Genomic DNA, 19578 nt, shown 5'->3' with positions numbered 1-19578 from the left:
GTATCTCCTTAGACATATTTCATCTTCTGTTTAAGCAGAAACCCCTCTTCCTACTCCTGTACAAATGCTTTTTATACTTCTTTACTTATGATCGCTATGTATTATATTCTAATTCTAGTTTGAAACAAGCTAATTATTTATTAATTTTTCTCCAATGTCCCTTCCCTTTTCTTCCCTCTATATTTTCCAAACCTCCCCACACCCCAAATTGTTTTCTTTTTCTATTACTTCTCTCCTTTTGTAACTGTTTCTGCAGTTTGTCATTTTAGACAAGGTATCATACCATAACAGGAATTTACATATTGTTATCTTTCTTTCATATGGTAACTTTTACATTTTGAGGTAGAAATCTACCCGTTTGCCATTCATTTCTCTGTAGACTAATGTATGGGATTTTTTCTCTTGTTGGTATTTATCCTTCCATTATCACTGTACTTCATTTTATAAAAACCAATACATTTTGTTTAAAAAAAAAAACTAAACAAAAAAAAATGTTTCTCATGTAATACTACTCAGCTTAATCTCACTGATTTCTTAAACTAATCGTGAGTATGGGAGGACATCATATTGTTAGAGCTGTGCCTTGATATGCTCTTCACCACCAAATTGCCACATAGGGGTCAATCCAATTAGGTGCAAACGAATTTGTTTCTTGAAACTCGCAGACTTCGCACTAATGCGTGCTCCCGAGAACTCTCCAATCCAATTAAAAATGCCTATTCGTGGTACTCGCAGCAGAGAGGTGCGAATTGACTGCCAAGTGAGATGTGAGAGAAGTGCATAAAAAAGTGGAGAGACCATCCTGGACCCCCCAAAATTTATAATTTCGTTAGCAGGACCATATAGAAGACAGTTTGTGGGCAATAGGAAAGTACTGAAGGTTTATACATGGTGTCAAATGGCTGATTTGTGTTTTTTTTGTTTGTTTTTTTTTAAATGGAAAAAAATTATTAAAATCAAACTTTTTTTTATTTAATCTCAAACGAATTAAAACAAAAATGCGAAAAAAAAGTAGGAAAACAAAAAGGTTATTTTGGGGTACTTTGAGGGCACCTTGAAAAACTGTAAAAATGATACAAAAAATAATAAAAAATACTGTAATTAAATTTGGTGTGCCTAACGAAAAAGTTGATTTTGGAGTAATTTGAAGACTTATTTTTTTTACCCCAAAAAATGAAATGTAACTATTGGACTAATTAAGCTATTTGGCAACTTTCAATTAATTAGTCATTAGGGGGGTTGTCCAAGGGGTTCAGCACAGTGTCCCAACATTTTAACCTTAATATAAAGATTTTCCTTTCCATCTCTCAACCTCATGGAGTTGCGAATGGAAAAATGCGAATTCAGTCTCACTTGTTCAGTGCTAAATGGATTGCAAAATGAATTCGCTGTGCAAACTCGAAGAGAAAATAGCAAGTTGCACCTCGCAATTCACACCTAATTGGATTGACCCCACAGAGGTGACTTCATGCTGATACCACTACAAGCCCTTCTCATGTGTACATCTGTACGTATGACTGTACTAGAACTGAGACACCCACTTCAAGCATCTCCAGATGCTGCAATCACGCTTGGTGAGTCTTAAGACTCTGTATTAACCCCTTAAAGCTTAATTTTGAACAGAAGCAAACATTTATGCAGTACAATTAAAAGCAAAAAAGTTTGCAATAAGAGTCAGATATAGAATAGCAGAACTATACATCAAAATATACCCCTATATCACTATATAAAAAAACGATTTTGGATGCATTAATAAACAAAGGTTTACCTTTCGATCATGTATTCAAAGTTACTTAGCTTGGCTCTGCCTGCAGATACAATCTGTATGGCATGTGAAGAAAAGGAGCGATGGATATAGCCGCGCCAGTGGAGGAATATGAGTGCATCAATCATCTGCAGCAGTAAGTGGATTATGGTTTCCATATGTAATATAGGGAATTCTGAATGCTGAAAATGTCATAACACATTGTGATGTACAGTATGGAAAGGTTGCCAGCATGCAGAAACCAAATAACATTGGTCATTATGAATATGGTAATAAATACATTGGTCTGCTGAGGAAAATGTAAAGGCTTTTCCATGTGTGTATTTCCCTCCCCCATGTCCTTTACCAGAAGTTATAAGCCAGCATTTTCTGCACACTGAGGGCCTGATTCAGAGTCGGACGCTCTGACCAGAGCGCTCGCTCTGAATCAGTGCCCTCCTCCATGAAAATGGAGCGGCCTCCTGGCCGCTCATATAGCTGTGAGTGACCACCCACAGCATATGCGAGCGGCCATGATGATGGTCGCGATGGTCTTGACCATCGGACTTGCGATGGAGACCCTGCGGTAGATCTCCCTGCCACAAGCCCTAGTGATGTCAGTGGGGCCGGCTTCAGACGGTAGGCGTTCCCATTGGAACGCCTCCGTCTTGCAGGCACGCCCCCGGCACGCCCACCAAAGGGGGTGTGCTGTCAATCAACATCGACAGCACGCCCTTTGGTGCGAGACCCGGAGCGATGGAAAGCCCGTCGCTCCCCGGGTCTCGCGCATGCGCATGACGGAGCTCCCTCCGTCGTGCGCATGCGCAGTGGGGAACATCGACCCGCTTGCGAGCGTACTGCTGCTCGCGAGCGGGTCTGAATGACCCCCTGAAACTGCACTACACAATCACATTTTCCCCTACGTCTGCAAATTTGGAGACTCTTCACAGTACTACAGTATAACAAGTGTTTGTTTGTTATAATAAACAAATGCATTTACATCCTTTAAGACAAACACAGTATGTATTATGTTACTTGCAAAGATAAAGATTTAAAATTACTGTACTTTAGTATGTTTGTGTACAAGTAAAAAAATGTAAAGAAATAAAAAGAAAATAACCGAAATTAAATATTTTTTGTTGATATCATGGAACAACCCACTTGCCCCACTGTGCACAATTGTTACATCCTGTCCTTCCTATTTGAAGTTAGTTTGCCTCGCATAGGTTGATAATTTGTAGTCTGGAGAAAAGACAGAATTTTGTACTGTTATTCAACTGTAAGCAGGACTAACTGTGACAGGGTTCACTCAATAGAGACCCAAGCTTCGCTGGGTATACAGGCTCTGCTTTGGTTTGGAATGGTATAGTGTGTCAAAAGGGTACCTTATGGAGATCTGATGCCAACAATACTTCTGAAATCCCACTTTCCCCACCACACACACTATCTAAACCTAATCTGTTATGATCTTCCCAAGAGGCTGCAGTAGACATACACACTCAAAAATGCATTCAGTGGTGTATGGCAGTCACTTAATTGCTATCAGTATTGTATGGTACTCATTAAAAATGCTGTGGGTATTATATGGCTGTCACTAAAATGATCTCTGTATTGTCTAGTGTCACTAAAATGCTCTTTGTATTGTCTGGCAGTCACAAAGATTGCAGAAGGAATAAGCGATTTTTCCAGTACTGCACATGTATCATTTTCTGAAATATCACTTTGTGCAGGTGTCAGATTAGCAGTCCACAATCGCATGGATCTACATCAATCTGTGAACGCAAGCAGTAACTGGTTAGCGGGAAACGGGCTGCAACTGGATGGGGAGCACTGAGTCACATAATACAACTTATTTTCATAGGGATGTCAAGGGCGTCTATTTGTTTTACAAAATTAACGAGTCGACATGTCAAGCTTTTATAGGTTTGTCTTATTTACAGTTTTCTCATAAATGCATATTTATGAATTATTGAGTATTAAATTGATCTGGCTTTTTGAAAATATTTAATATTAATCCTGCATTTCTGTATCTATGGGGTCTGTTCCAACTCGCCACAGGGGATACTTTCACTTGAGCAATTCAGCATTACTCCTGTGCGGAGACAGCTGCTCCAAAAAGCAGCTGTCCCTGCGATCAGTAACACTGCTACCATATAGCAACGTTACTTACCTTTTCAGTCGCCGGCTTCTGCACTTGTGTGACCTGAGGTAATGAATGCGCTTTTCATCAGTGGCGGATCCAGAGGTGTGCCTGTAGCGCAGTCCAAAATTCAACTAGGGGAGCCACACAAACTGCCACCCCAAACATCGCCAGCCGGGACTCACTAACAGTTGGTGTGGCTCCCCTAGTTGAATTTTGAACTGTGCTGCAGCCACACCACTGAAGCCACCACTGGTGGTCACACAGTGAAAAGGCAGTGAAGGGATCCACTCTGATCCCTATTTGCATCTCCAGACCTCCTTCCCACAGGAAGGAGAAGGGCTTCCGAGAACAAGCGCCATCTGAAGATGGTATTTGTGCTCGCAGGCAAACTTCAAAAACTTTTACGTTTTCAGAGTTTGCTGAATATTAGGTGGTCCTATCAGACCACTAATGATGAATGGCGGTTACATTAAATATGTGGAAACTAGCGTCTTTACATGTGTAACGGGCCATTTAGTGATGATGATTAGGGCCCTATGTGTGTTTGTGTGAAATTAGTGTGAGTTTGGTTTTTCCTGTGGATCCGGCTTTTTAAATGTACGTTATACAGTATGCATCCAGTTTTTACAGTATATTTTATATGGATGAAGCTTTTTCAATTTATATACTATGAATCTGGCATTTTCAGTATATCAAGCTCTTTCCTATATATTTAGTATGTATCCCTGCCTTCTGGTTGTGTGTATATAAATTTAGAAACTTTTCTGGGTATGTGTTAATTTAGTGTGGATCCCGTTTCTCTGAAATTACGCAACCACACCTGCAGAGGCTCTGCCCGCCTTTGCCACATCCTCTCATGCCTTCCTGAATAAATGTATCTAGAAAAAATAGCACTGCAGACAATAGAATTATTTTATATACTACTAAAATTGTGTGTAATGGTGCATACACAGTCAGATTTTTCTTCAGATCTGAACGATAACGATTTAAAAAATCGTTCAATCGTTCATATCTGAAGGAAAATCTGACATAATGAGCGATGCGCGTTCCCGATGGTCAGATAACGATATCTGACATCTGATGTGTTTGCAGTCAGACTTGGACGATTCCATTCATTTTAATGCAGTAAAAAATTGTTCAATTGTTCAAATCTTTGGTAAAACCGTTCAACTGACAAATCTGACCGTGTGTATGCTCCATAAGAGACAATGCTAATAAAATTGTAATTCTTCCTCTTTACTTTCAAATTTTAACAGCTTGTATTTGTGGCCCACACACTGTATATCCTGTGAGGCTACGCCCCTTGTAGTAAGACCACGCCCCTTTTCTGGGAATGGGACCTACCACCGCTAACTACCCCCACTACCCCTATCATGGTGCCCCCTGTCATTTTTTTCTGGATCTCCCCTGACAGTGTACTACTCTTCCTTGGTGTTTCCAATATTTATAAGTCCAGTGCCAGAGCCAGGTCTAGGATTAAGCTCCTACATTATCACTCTATGCTAAAGGGGGCTGCTGAAAGTGAAAACCATGGATAGTCGACTCTAGGGATTTAGATAAACTGTCGTCTGGTTTTACAAAAAAAAATGTATTTGGTGAATTACATTTAAGTCTTTTTTTGTAGAAGAAACACTGCCTCATTTGCAATTCCAAAAAAAGTACATACAATACTTTCAATTTAAGCTCTACTTATTTTTTGTTTTAAAAATACAAAATAAAGGAATTGTAAAACAATTACCCTTTCGTGTAAAATGTTGTAGAAGGAACCAAATGTGACTCTCTCAAACACGAGCCGTGTTCCTTCCAGCGAAGGTGAGATACATAGAGCTAACAGCTGGAGAATGAGAGGATGCTGTAGCTTACTGTAAAGCAGAAAGAAAACACATTGGTGATAAACAATCATATATTCATTAGCTACTGTATCAGAAATAGCACAAATTAGATAAATTTTGCTTAGAAGAGGCAGCTAAGTAATGAATGATAACACAAAAATATATAATAGATAATATTTCACACCAACAGAGATACTATGCACACAATAATCTAGAACTCTTGGGTATAATAGTACCCATGCAGTTGTTAAAATGCACAATTGGTGTCTATATTACATAGATTGTAATTCATCCACTGAAGAGATGTTTGAATAAATCATGCAAATAAAGGAGTGTCGGAAAAAATATATACATATATCCAATGTGAAAAAAAACAGTGAAGAAATTATATAAAAATGAATAAAAAAACCCTAATAGGAAAAACAACCATATATCTCAGTTAATGTATAGTCAATAGCAATTCAAACACTAAAATAGTTCCACTATAAAAATGATATGGTCAGTTAATGTTCATATTGCAGTCATTGGATTCTTTATATTCATATAAATCCAAAATGGCTGCTGCTGCGATGCTTTTTGTTCATTTAAAGGGAAAATTCACTGTATACTCCCAGCATAGATGAACGCCTGTTTGGCCAGCTACCCCCCCCCTGCCCGCCTCCAAAACGGGGCGAGCTGTCAGTCACAATCGACAGCCGCCCCGTTTTGGTATGAGACCCGTAGCGACGGAGCACCCGTCGCTGGCCGGGACTCGCGCATGTGCACGCAGGGTGCGCATGCGCAGTGGGGGACCATCGACCCGCTTGCGAGTGGGTCTGAATCAGGCGCTCTGTCCCTTCCTACTGCCTGATTACTCTCTCTCAGTAACACTATTCTCTCTACTAAATCCTCATTTACTTAACCTTACTGACACAAGTTTTTCACTGTCAACTTGGTGCTTTTAAATAAACTTTGTAGTCTCTTCCCTTGACTATTAAATTTTCTCTCTCTTATCCACACCTCTCACTACCCACCTGTTTCTTAGCTCTTCCTTTACCTGTTATTGCTATTTTCATTCTCTGTTAATGATCCCTTCTGCGATTCTGCTCTATTGAGCTCCTCCAAGAAAACTGTCAGCGTCAGCTGTTAAATTGCTAGTTTGTTATGCTTGTGTAAAATAGGGCAATCCTCATTCAAACTCTTGGTAGGACCCTTGCTCACCAGCTGCAGTACAGCTATTGGACTTGTTAATGTTGTCTGCAAAATGTTGAGCCATCTAATGTTACTAACTGCTGCAGTCTCCAGGTTGCCATAACAAGTATTTTAAATTAACTCTTTAATGTACATGTGCAATATAAGTAGATTGTCAGTTATACGAAAATCTATAATCTATTTGTAGAAAATTATTTCCTTCATGGTGCTACAAATGCAAACCCTATTAGAAACTACTATTACATACCTTATATTTCTCTGTTCCGCTAGTAAAAGATCAACCAAAGGCTCCTTGTTGCTATTTCTATAAGCCATCACACTGAGCCCCTTTACTGTAACTTCTGTACATTCCCACAACAAACTGTAAGCAGTTAAAAGCATTTTTAGTTAAACAAAAACATAAGCAATTCAGATAAATCGATAAATATAAAAGTCCGTCCCATCTCCGACATGCATGCGCAGTGGTCACCTCGCCCAACGTCTCCCACACAACGAGCAGCGGCAGACTGCGGTGAACCGGTTTATGCTGGGCAGTACTAGTGTATATTAGAGAGGAGCGGTTCGGTTTCGGTTCAGATCTTCCCAACAAGTTTGGATCTGAGAACGAGGCAAAACATCATGTTCCATGGACAAAGATGAAGTTTTGCCTTGTTTTGAGGGAGATCCGAACGTGTCTGTGTGTGTGTATGTATATACATATTGTACATCAAGAAACATCTAAAATAAGCGTTATAGTTTTCATCCATTTTCCCTATGAATACGTGTCAACATCATTCTGTAGTTTTTGAAATATTTGGAACAGGTTAAAATACTGTGTGGTTCAAACTTCATCAAATATCTTGTGATATCAAAGTAAATTAAAGCAGAATAATTAAGATGTATTTTTGTTGATATTTCACACCTGTCACTGCAGCCTTTTAGTCATTTTCTGTAATCTATGAATGCGAATTTTGCTACTTGGTATAACGCAAGGAAGAAATACATCAATATATGACATTTCACTTGTATATGGAAATATAAAACCAGGATAACAATGCAACTATTTTGCATCTATGGGCCAAATTAAATTAGCCCTGTTAATTTAACATGAGTGAAAAAGGGTGGTAGCCTTGAGCTTTAATGCCTGGGGCTATTCAATTCCAGACCCTTTTACACGCCCGTAAAAATGACACGTTAATCAGCGTTAACACATAGAAGCAGTGATAAGTTCATGGATCTATGCGTTAACAGGGTCACGGCACCCATTAACATGCTCTTTAGCGCGGACTTCATTTTGGGTCTGATCAGACCCAAAAAAAATCTTGTAAGTGCAGCCTACGGGCTGCTTTTGACACTAATTGAATAGCCCCAGGGGATCAATAGACCCATGGTAAATTAGGGCGGCTAATTGAATTCTCCCCTCTATGTGAAAAAAAAAGAAAAATATTTTTGCATTTGTTACTGTATATAGTTTAAAGAAAATTACTTATTGAAATTACAAATAAGTGCTACATTTATCCTCTAAATAGCACTGAAATTATATATATATATATATATATATATATATATATATATATACACACACATATATGCCTGTTGCTTAAACATTTCACAAAAATTTACATAGGTAGAAGATACCAAAACACATGCCGCATATCCCCAACTACTAGATACAGAAGACACTGATACACAGTAATTCACAAGGAAACCGAAAACAGGGAAGAAAATCTGCCCATTGAGTGGGAGGGAGAAGGTGCAGGAGGGCAGCGGACGGCTGCGAGATCTCGGGAAAGAAACCCTGTTCCCTGGCTCAGTCTGTCCCTCACCGAATTTCCTATATACACCAAGCTCCGGAAAGCAAAACTATAAATGACGTTGCCTAATAAAAGCCTAGAGAATGCACAGAAGGACTCCCGGGTTTATGACATTGCAAAGGGCAGCTCTTATCAGGAGAGCTGTCCTTTGCCTACATCTACATGCATACAGTTTTAATAAAAGCATAGAAAATGCGATTGATTGATGCATCCTGCCCCTTCTGAGAAGGGAGGAGGGGTGGTTATTTTAAATAGACCTGACTATATATGTGAAATTAAATGACAGCTTAATGACGCCGAGTGTGAAAAAAAAGTTAAATTGTGACCCCACAACAAAATATAAAAGGTAAATTGATTCTATTATTGAAATGGGCTAGAGAAATGGGTGGATTGATGAAGAAACCTTGCAATTCCTTATACAGGAATCTCTGAGAATTCCTTTGATTTATATCTTACCAAAGGTATATAAAACCCTTGTTCAATCCCCACAGAAACCTATAATATCTTCCAGGGGGTCTGGTATTATAATATTGTATTTATTCACAAACAGGGATTCCCTTTGGCTCCTTAAAATACCTAACACCTGAATATAAAACCTTTTTCTCTGGACAGCAGTCATGTGTTTCAGCACGATCACTGATTATATAGAACAGTCGCAGAGAGGGGTGTACTGACAACACATATGTTCTGTGTAATCCTACAGAACAAGCCTTGCTTCTTCATTTTCCCATAGAGCAATAAGCTTAGTGGGTAGTACAGGATATGTTCACTGTCACATTAAGATGGGGGTACACATCATACATGAGACAAGCTAGCAATATTCCAAAGTTATTTATGCAAGAAAGCACAAACAAGACTTATATAGCCTTTTTGGGGCACACATATAAACTATTTGTAATTATGCAAGAAACGTATGAATAGTAAAACTTAACTATTGATACACATGACCCCTAAAACAAAATACTGGGGTATATTTATATATAGATCAATAAAATCGTATTAAATCACCAACATTATACATAATGCAACAATACAGAAAATTCCCTTTGATATTTTCAAAATATAGGGCCTGATTCAGACCCGCTCGTGAGCGCATAGCGCTCACAAGCGGGTAGATGGTGGCCCAGTGCGCACACGCAACCCGCGTACGCATGCCCTGTAGCGAGTGAGAACTTCACTCGCTCCAGGGCTCGCAACAAAACAGGACGGCTGTCGATGTTGATCGACAGCTGGCCCCGTTTTGTAGGCGGGTAGGGGAGGTGGCTGCACAAACGGAGGCGTTCCCGAAGGAACGCCTGGCATTTGTGGACGGCTCTTCTGACATCACTCGTGATGTCAGTAGTGGACTTCCTACTCTATTAGAGCAGGAAGTCCACTCGGCATTGCGAGTGCTGAGACCCTTACTTAGGGTCTCCTCCCAATGCCGATGGTCGCGATAATCACGACCATCGCCAGGCCGCCCGCTAAAGCTGTGGGTGGTCACCCACAGTTTAGCGAGCGGCCTTGAGGCCGGAATAAAAAAAAAATACCCTGTCCTGATTCAGAGCGAGCGCTCACAAATAGCGAGCGCCTCTGAATCAGGCCTATAGTCCGTAAATCAATAGGTATAAAAATAACCTCTAACTAGAACACACGGGTGTATATTTACTAAAGTGAGAGTTTTTAGAAGTCGAAATATTGCCCATGACAACCAATCCGACTCTAGATATTATCTTCTACAAACTGCTAGTGAAATGTTAAGTAGCATCTAATTGGTTGCTATAGGCAACATCTGCATTTCTAAAAACTCTCACTTTAGTAAGTATACCCCAAGGAGTGAGTTTAGAACACCTGGGTCACCTCGCAATCTCAGGTGATTAATATCCAAGTGTCAACCAGATCCAGTGATTATCAATTATAGATGGATCAAAATAAAATAAAAAAATAAGAGATATGGGGGCAGATGTATGAAGCTCTGGAAAGTGATAAAGTGCAGAGTGATAAACGACCAACCAATCAGCTCACAACTGTCATGTTACAGGCTGTGTTTGAAAAATGACAGGTGGGAGCGGATTGGTTGGTCGTTTATCACTATGCACTTTATCACTTTCCACAGCTTCATACATCTGCCCCATGGTAAGAACTTACCATTGTTATCTCTATTTCTACGAAGAACATAGGGTCCACAGGAGACCTTGGGGTATAGGCGATGGCGGAGACATCAGGCACCTCAGAGTTAAAGTTTTCAGCCTACCAGCCTACTTGTCATCCCAGGATGCACTGGGGCCCCTCTCCTATACCCCGCCCCCAGGCCAAGGCACCTTCAGTTACGTAATAAGCCATATGCCGGAGGAGGAGAACAAAAGGGAAAGGAAAGTCTGGAACACACAAGAATCACATTCTCACAGAGAAGGAGACGGAAAACCGGTGACCAGAGCAAAGCCCATCTGAAGCACGGGTGCGACAGGGTGGGAGTCCTGTGGACCCTATGGACTTCGTAGAAATATAGATAACAAAGGTATGTTCTTACCATATCTCTTATTTTCTACCTCAGGGTCCATAGGGCTCCACAGGAGACCTTGGGGATGTCCCAAAGCAGTCCCGTTAAGGGTGGGGACGCTCCTGTGCAGAAAGAAGAATCCGCCACCCAAGGAAGCATCCTGAGAGGCGAAGGTATCAAATGCATAATGGACAGAGGACCACGTGGCCTCCTTACAAAGCTGAACAGCCGCGTTGCCACGGCGAGCTGCCCACGAGGGACCCACAGACCTAGTAGTAACAGAGGGCAGCACTGGAAGGCCTTCATGAGTGTAAGCCTCAGAGACTGTCATACGAATCGATCTAGCCAAAGTTCCCTTATTGACAAACAAGGAGTCAGACTTCCAGAGGGAACTGGTACGGTCCACATATATCCTGAGAGCACGTACTACATCCAATGAGACCTCACCTGCCGAGAGGTCTGGAGAGTTAAGGCTGTTACTATAATTTCCTCATTAATGTGGAAACTAGACACTACCTTAGGAAGAAACCGAGGGCGAGTCCGAAGCACCGCCCTGTCCTGGTGAAAAATCAGAAATGGAGGGCGACAAGAGAGAGCCCCCAAATCTGACACTCTTCTGTCGGAAGCAATAGCCAGAAGAAACACAGTCTTGATCGTAAGCCATTAAAGGTCCACTGAGCCCTGGAGAGCCCTAAGTACTATAGCCAAATCTCAAGGAGCCACAGGAGGGACAAAGGGAGGCAGAATGCGAAGAACCCCCTGTAGGAAAGTGTGGATATCAGGAAGAGGAGCAATCCTTCACTGGAACCACGCTGAAAGGGCAGAGACATGCACCTTCAATGAAACAAGGCGGCGACAAGGTCCAAACCTGCCTGCAGGAAAGCCAAAACTCTGGATATCCGAAACACCTGGGGGTCGTAACCTCTGGGACGACACCATTCAAAGTAGGTGTGCACACCTTGTGGTAAATCCTGGCAGGGGATGCAATCGGGATGCCGGCTGACATTTTACCGACAGCCGGCTTCCCGACTGTCATATCCCGGCGAGGGTGAAATGCCCGGCGTCTAGATGTAGACGCTGCTCATTTTATCAACGCCGGGAGACAGGCGCCCGGCATCCCGATCGTAGTGATGCCGGGCGCCGCGAGCGGACAGCCGCAGGGGGGGGGGGGGGTTAGGCTTAGGGTTCCCGGGGGTGACTTACCGTTAGGCACCCCCCCAGGAGGTTAGGCTAGGGGGATTGAGGGTTAGGCACCGCCGGGGGAGGTTAGGGTTAGGCACCCCCTCGGGGTACTTAGGTTTAGGCAGAGGGGAAGGGGGGGGTTAGGTTTAGGCACTTAGAGGGGGGATTAGGGTTAGGCACTTGGGGGGGGAGGTTAGGGTTAGGCACCCCTAAGGTGGGTTAGGTTAGTTAATACTTACCTAGGGACGATCGGGATTTCCAGCGCTGTCGGGCTGCCGCTGCCGGGATCTGTTCCAGTGTCGGGCTGCCGCTGCCGGGAATCGGCCGGCGGTATTTCATACCGATTCCATTGGCAGAGGCAGGCGGTATTTCATACCGATTCCCCTTGCAGAGGCAGGCTATCATGCTCTGAGCATAGTGTTAACCACAGAGACAGAAAAACCTTTTGACCTCAGGAGGGATGTCTCAAGAGCCACGCCGTCAAACACAGACAACCTGAGTTTGCCTGTCTTTGACGGCGTGGGACATCAAGTACCCTGAGACAACAGGTCCGGCAAGGACCCTGAGACAACAGGTCCGGCAAGGACCCTGAGACAACAGGTCCGGATGTTCAGGCAAGGACCCTGAGACAACAGGTCCAGACGTTGTGGCAACAGCAACGGAGTGTCGATGGAGAGACTCTGAAGATCTGAGTACCAGTGACATCTGGGCCACGCTGAAGCCACCAGCAGGATCGTGCCTCCTTCTTTGAACTTCCAAAGCACACGAGGAAGAAGGGAGAACGGAGGAAACAAGTATGCAAACTGGAAGGTCCACTAGACTGACAGAGGGTCCACAAGAAGAGCCTTGGTGTCTCTTGTTCTGGACCCAAACACTGGCAGCTTGTGATTGTGTCGGGATGCCATGAGGTCTATCTCCGGAAGACCCCACTTGTCCACTAGGAGCTGAAACACTTCCTGGTGAAGAGACCATTCCCCTGGATGCACGTTGTGACGGCTGAGGAAGTCCGCTTCCCAGTTGAGTACTCCTGGTATGAACACTGCCGATATGGCAGGAAGATTGGCTTCCGCCCATGTCAGAATACGCGACACCTCTGTCAGAGCTGCCTGACTTCGTGTTCCTCCTAGACAATTGATGTAAGCCACCGTCGTGGCGTTGTCTGACTGAACCTACACGGGCTTTCCATGAAGTATGAGTCTGGCTTGCTGTAGGGCCCTGAAGACCGCCCGAAGTTTCAATATGTTTATTGGTAGGGCAGACTCCTCTGCTGTCCACCTTCCCTGAAAGAAGTGTGGACCTGCCACTGCGCCCCAACCCCGGAGACAAGCGTCCGTCGTCAGAAGGATCCAGTCCGGAATCCAAAAGGGGCGCCCCTTGGTGAGGTGACCTGTCTGCTGCCTCCAAGTCAGAGACAGACACACCTCCGCAGAGAGCACCATTGTTTGTGTCCTTATCCGATGTGAAGATCAGTCCCACCTGGAGAGGATCAATGTCTGCACTGGCTGGAAAATAAACTGGGCATACTCTACCATGTCGAATGTCAACACCATGGAGCCTAGCAACTGCATTGCCAAGCGAATCGACACTCGGCAACTGTGCAAGAATCTGCGTACTCGCGTCTGTAAAATGGAGATCTTGTCCTTGGTTAGGAAGATCCTCTGCTGTTGAGAGTCCAACAGTGCTCCGAGATGGAGCATCCTCTGGGAGGGAGTCATGGAGCACTTCTTCCAGATAATTAGCCAAACGTGAGTCTCCAGCACAGAGATTGTAAGCTGTAGATGGTGGCGAAGTACCTCTGCAGACCCGACGAGCAGGTGGTCGTCCAGGTATGGCAACAGGCAGACCCCCTGCAGCTGCAGATGGGCTGCCATTACTGCCATAATTTTGGTAAACACCCGAGGTGCAGTAGAAAGGACAAATGGCAGGGCCTGAAAATGGAAATGTTGTTGTAGGACAGCGAACCTGAGAAAACTCTGGTGAGCCGAAGCAATCGGAATTCCCTTACCCAAGTGTCTGTGGTGGTCTGACACCAGCACTGGGCGAATTGAAGAAGTCGGCCCCCCCATCTTGGGGTCCCCCAAGGGGAGGCCCATCCCGTCCAGCTGCCAAGTCTGACCATAAGCCCTCAGCCTGACGTCTGGTGCTCCAAGCCTGTTTCTTGGGCTTGGTAACCTTCTTGGCTCATGACGGCCTAGGAAAGGACTGAACCATAGGTTTTCCCTGAGGACGATAGGCCCGAAAAGACGAGGTCCCAGACCCTGATGGAGTCGGGCCAAGAGGGGACAAAGAGAATTTGCAGCAGCCAAGGTGCCAAATCCGGACCAAACAAGACCATCCCATTAAAGGGTAAGCACTCCAACCCTTTCTTAAGACTCAGCATCTGCTCTCCAAGAGCGTAACCATAGGGAGCAACGCGCCGAAATGGCCGCAGCTGAAATCCTGGATGTTAGGAGGCTAACATCTTGAGCAGCCTCATTAATATATGTAACTGAATTTCTGAGATAAGCAACCAGTTCTATTTGCTCACTGGTAGCATCCAAGGGGAAAGACACCTCCAGAGAGTTCGCCCAGCGTTCCATGGCCCTGGCAACCCAGCAGATGACCATAGCTGGCCTGAAGGCCCCTCCTAAAAGGGAATAGATGGACTTCAAACACACCTCTACCTTCCTGTCCAAAAAATCTTTCATAGAGGACATGGACGGCATGGGCAGAGTTGCACTCTTAACCAGGCGTGTCCAATGAGAATCCACTTGAGGAGAAGTTTCCTAATTAGAGAAATAATCCTCCGCAAAAGGATAAGCTTAAGCCAGACGTCTTTGAGGCTGGAAACGCTTCCCAAGGGATTTCCAAGCCTCCTCTAAATGATCCACTAGCTGATCAGACAGAGGAAAAATTGCAGCGGTACTTTTAACCTCCTTGAAATAGGCATGCTTGTACTTAGCTGCTGGAGGTTCCTCGTCCCCAATCTCCATGGCCACACAGACCACCCGCAAGAGACCTTGGACATACATTTTTTACTCAGACTCTAAATCCCGCTGGTGGTCCTCAGAGTGCGACAAGTCATGTATCTCCCTGTCATCAGTCATCCTCATCATAATGTGTCGACTGATACAACATTAGTTGTTTCTTAGCAGGCCTAAGCGGGGATTCACCTGTAACACCTCTATCAGGTTCTGAGCCGTGAAAGGGAAAGCGTTAACCCATAATACTGTAGGCTCCAGGAGACACCTGAGAAGGCGCTGGTCGCTGAGGGAGACACTACGCCACCATCAACTGTCGGGGGACTCCCTGAACGGGTGATTGGACTGCCGCCTGCTGCATAAACCCCAGTGTGTGGGAAACACGGGGAGGAGCTGCCAACAGTTCCACAATAGCATTTAAAGCTTGTGCAAAACAAGCCCATGGAGGCTCCTGCGCAGAGTGAGAAACAGGTGTAGTACATTAAAGGGCAGTATATGTAGTACACAATCCCCCAATAATTACTTCCCCTCTCTCCAATGCCTGCCTGACATTTGGAGCAGGAAAGAAGGAGAGGAGCATCAATCTGCACAGACTCATCACTCCCAGACATAGTAGGAGAGAATGTACGCTGTATGTGACCCACCACACAGAAAAAAAATTCTTTAAACTCTGAGGTAAATTCCCAGTACTAGCACCGTGAGGGCTGTGAGAGCAAAAAGTATAGGGAAAGTAAAATGGCTGACAGAGAAAAGAAAGTACAGTCAGACAGCACTAGCATAAGTCACATACAATGCAGAGTATCAACCTGCACTTCGGGCACTACTATCAAATACTCAGATGTAAAGTCTGGTAGGAATAGCGCTACATACGCTGACCTTACAGAAAGAGAGGTATGCAGGGGGACCCGGTTCCGCACCGCCACTGAGACCAGCGTTAAGCATATTAGAAAATTGCCGCCGGAGAGTGCAGAGTAGGCGGACCCAAAGAAGGAGCTCTGTCTCAGCCCACCAGACCGCAGTGGAAAGGCGCTGAGAGTAGCGGGGGAGGCGCCGGATATGAGATAGGGAAGGAGCTGTCCCCTGGCCTGCTATTAACCCCTGGGACGCTGGAGCTTGCATGAAAGCTCCAGCTCGACGTCCCTGGTAGTCTAGTGGCAGCACAGGCTCAGTGCCTGGCACCACGCGTGGCCGACCCCCTTCCCTGGGGATAAGCGGGACTGTGCATCAGTGGGCACCTACCGCAGACACCCGCTGCTTACTTGTTTTCCTGACGAATCAGGCCACAGTCCAGGGAACCTCTGGGGTCCCTGCTAGCAGAGGCCCCAGAAGCCCGCCGAGATCACCGGATCATTACCGGAGTGGCAGCATGGACGTCCGCTGGACTGTCAGTGCTGACCGCTCTTGAAGAAAAGTTTTCTGGGGCTGTCTGAACAGCCCCTATGTGCGCTGACCCAACTCCGGCTGGGCACCTACAAAACTGAAGGTGCCTTGGCGGGGGGGGCGGGGTATAGGAGAGGTGCCCCGGTGCATCCTGGGATGACTGTTTAACTGTGAGGTGCCCGATGTCTCCGCCATCGCCGATACCCCAAGGTCTCCTGTGGAGTCCTATGGACCCTAAGGTAGAAAATCTGTGTTTTTATATCTTCTTATTGTATTTTAGATTTAAGCGCCAGTGTAGTCTTTTATGGTTCAGAGTGTTACACCAGGAAAACGTAGGCTGCATTAATCTTGAAGCGCTTGTTGTCATGACTATTTATCATAATATTTCTTAAAATAACAAAAACATATTTATAGGTTTACTTTAAAGAGGAACTTTTATGATATATATCTTGATAGTAAATAAAGTCTAATGCAAGGCCCTCTTTACTCAGGATAAGGGCTAATGCTACTCACATGGTAATCCATATCTAGCGTGCTAGTCACTCTGCCTCACTGTGCTATATAGAGTATAACTCTGACAGCTCAAAGTCAGGGAACCAGTTGTAAAGAAAAGGAGCATTGCTCATTGTATAATTCAAACATATATGCAGAATCAGCAATATTAGTAGTATAGTAACCACAGTACTTAAGAAATGTAATCTCAATTTTACATTTAAATTAGACGTAATAGACTTCAAAAGCTTCTAGTGCTGTTCTAGTTTACAATTGGATGAGATTATAGCTGTCATACCTGCTTGGCGTGGCCATATACTGTAGCACTTAAGTCAGTTGCTCCAAAACTGTTTGCAGTGGTTCCACAGGTTGGTGGCCCAATACCAAATTAGATTTATGGTCAATGTGATTGGCAGCCAGAAGCATTGGTTTTGTGGAATAAAGCTTTAGATTCTTGCAGGTATATATACTAAGTGGCGGGTTTAGTTTTTCTATGAGATTGTGAAGTTTTGCATAATTTACGAAGGCATAATTTGCCACAATCTTCCTGAGAGTCCCCAATTTAGAATACCGTCTGACCAGACAACAGAACCTTTGTGCGTACATTATGTGCAATGCTTGCGCCATAGGTGCTATCAGATATTTTTGCACATACGCAGTTGCAAATAATTGCTTAACTACAGTATGTGTACATCGGCATTGCATGCGACTCAGAATCAGGCCCATTGTCCGGGAAATGGGAACTCCTAATTGGTATCGGAGAAGCCAACTTAGGACTACCAAACTCTCCCAAAAAACATGTAGACTGCTCTTTCTAATACCGCTTTCAGATATAAAATCCCGGGCTTCAACCCAGCTCAGACTCGGGACACCGAGCACGGGTTGAAGCCGGGCAACCCCTTCACACTAAGAGGGCGACCCAGGTTATTCCCGGGTCGTCACCCTTCACACATGACCCGGGTCTTGCACAGACCCGGGTCTTTCATCATCAGTGAGCACCTGGAGATGATCTCATCTCCAAGTGCCACTATCCCCGGCCAAACAGTTGTTTTAGGAGTGTTTCAGACTCAAGCCGGGTCGTCGACCTCGGTTGCAAGTTCCAGGAAAAACCCTATTAGCGAGACCCAGAACTGTCATTCCGGTTGTACCTTTCAGTCTTATACCATACCCAGGTTGATGCACGTTCACGCGAATAAAACAGGGTTTTAGGTTTAAGTCTGAAAGGGTTACAAGTAGGGGTGTGCACCGGCCACTTTTCGTGTTTTGTGTTTTGGTTTTGGATCTGGATCTTTCTTCGTGTTTTGGATCTGGATTGGTTTTGCCAAAACCACCCTTCCGTGTTTTGGGTTCTGGGTTTTGTGTTTTGGATCTGTATTTTTTTTTTAAAAAGCATAAAAACAGCTAAAATCACAGAATTTGTTGGTTTCTCTGCTCCTATGCTATTATTAACCTCAATAACCTTAATTTCCACTCATTTCCAGTCTATTCTGAACACCTCACACCTCACAATAGTGTTTTCATGTCCAAAAGGTTGCACCGAGGTAGCTGGATGACTATGCTAAGCGACACGAGTGGGCGGCACAAACACGTGACCCATCTAGGAGTGACACTGCAGTGGCAGACAGGATGGCAGTTAGAAAAACTAGGCCCCAAACTGTACATAATGCATAGAAAAAAAAGAAGTGCAAGATGGAATTGTCCTTGGGCCCTCCCACCCACCCTTATGTTGTATAAACAGGACATGCACACTTTAACAAATCAATCATTTCAGCGCCAGGGTCTGCCACACAACTGTGGCTGAAATGATTGGTTCGTTTGGGCCCCCACAAAACAAGCTGGCAATTAATGTGTCCCTGCACAAACTGGCTCTACGGAGGCAAGATGTCATCCTCATCCTCCTCATCCACCGATTCCTCACCCTCTTCAGTGTGTACATCCTCATCCTCACAAAGTATTAACTCGTCCCCACTTGAATCCACCACCACAGGTCCCTCTGTACCTTCTGGAGGCTGGTCTCCCTGGAAGAGCTGATAATTCATTTTGATGAACATCATCTTCTCCACATTCTGTGGAAGCAACCTCCTACGCCTTTCGCTGACAAGGTTCCCGGCTGCACTAAACACTCTTTCGGAGTACACACTGGAGGGGGGGCAACTCAGGTAAAATAGAGCCAGCTTGTACAGGGGCCTCCAAATTGCCTCTTTTTCCTGCCAGTACAGGTATGGACTGTCTGACATGCCTACTTGGATGCTGTCACCGATGTAATCCTCCACCATTCTGTCAATGGTGACAGTATCATATGCAGTGACAGTAGACATGTCAGAAATTGTTGCCAGGTCCTTCAGTCCGGACCAGATGTCCAAACTTGGTCCTGCCTGCCCT

General features: G+C 44.4%; 1 protein-coding gene across 3 annotated transcripts in view; it reads right to left on the bottom strand.

Moving 5' to 3' along the window:
- Nucleotides 1-19578, bottom strand: part of TEX14 (testis expressed 14, intercellular bridge forming factor) — a 377640-nt gene that overhangs the window by 256282 nt on the left and 101780 nt on the right. For all 3 annotated transcript variants that reach the window (XM_088449540.1, XM_088449541.1, XM_088449542.1), the window contains 3 exons: nt 7158-7271; nt 5626-5749; nt 1769-1947 (listed from right to left, as the gene is read on the bottom strand). In XM_088449540.1, coding sequence (XP_088305666.1) covers nt 1769-1947; nt 5626-5749; nt 7158-7271 — 417 coding nt within the window. The remainder of the gene's footprint in view (nt 1-1768; nt 1948-5625; nt 5750-7157; nt 7272-19578) is intronic.

Source organism: Taudactylus pleione, unplaced genomic scaffold (genome assembly GCF_031769625.1).
Source record: "Taudactylus pleione unplaced genomic scaffold, aTauple2 ptg000487l, whole genome shotgun sequence".
In the NCBI taxonomy this organism is placed as follows: Eukaryota; Metazoa; Chordata; class Amphibia; order Anura; family Myobatrachidae; genus Taudactylus; species Taudactylus pleione.
Note: the sequence above shows the minus strand (reverse complement) of the source record. Positions and strands in the feature narration are given on the sequence as shown.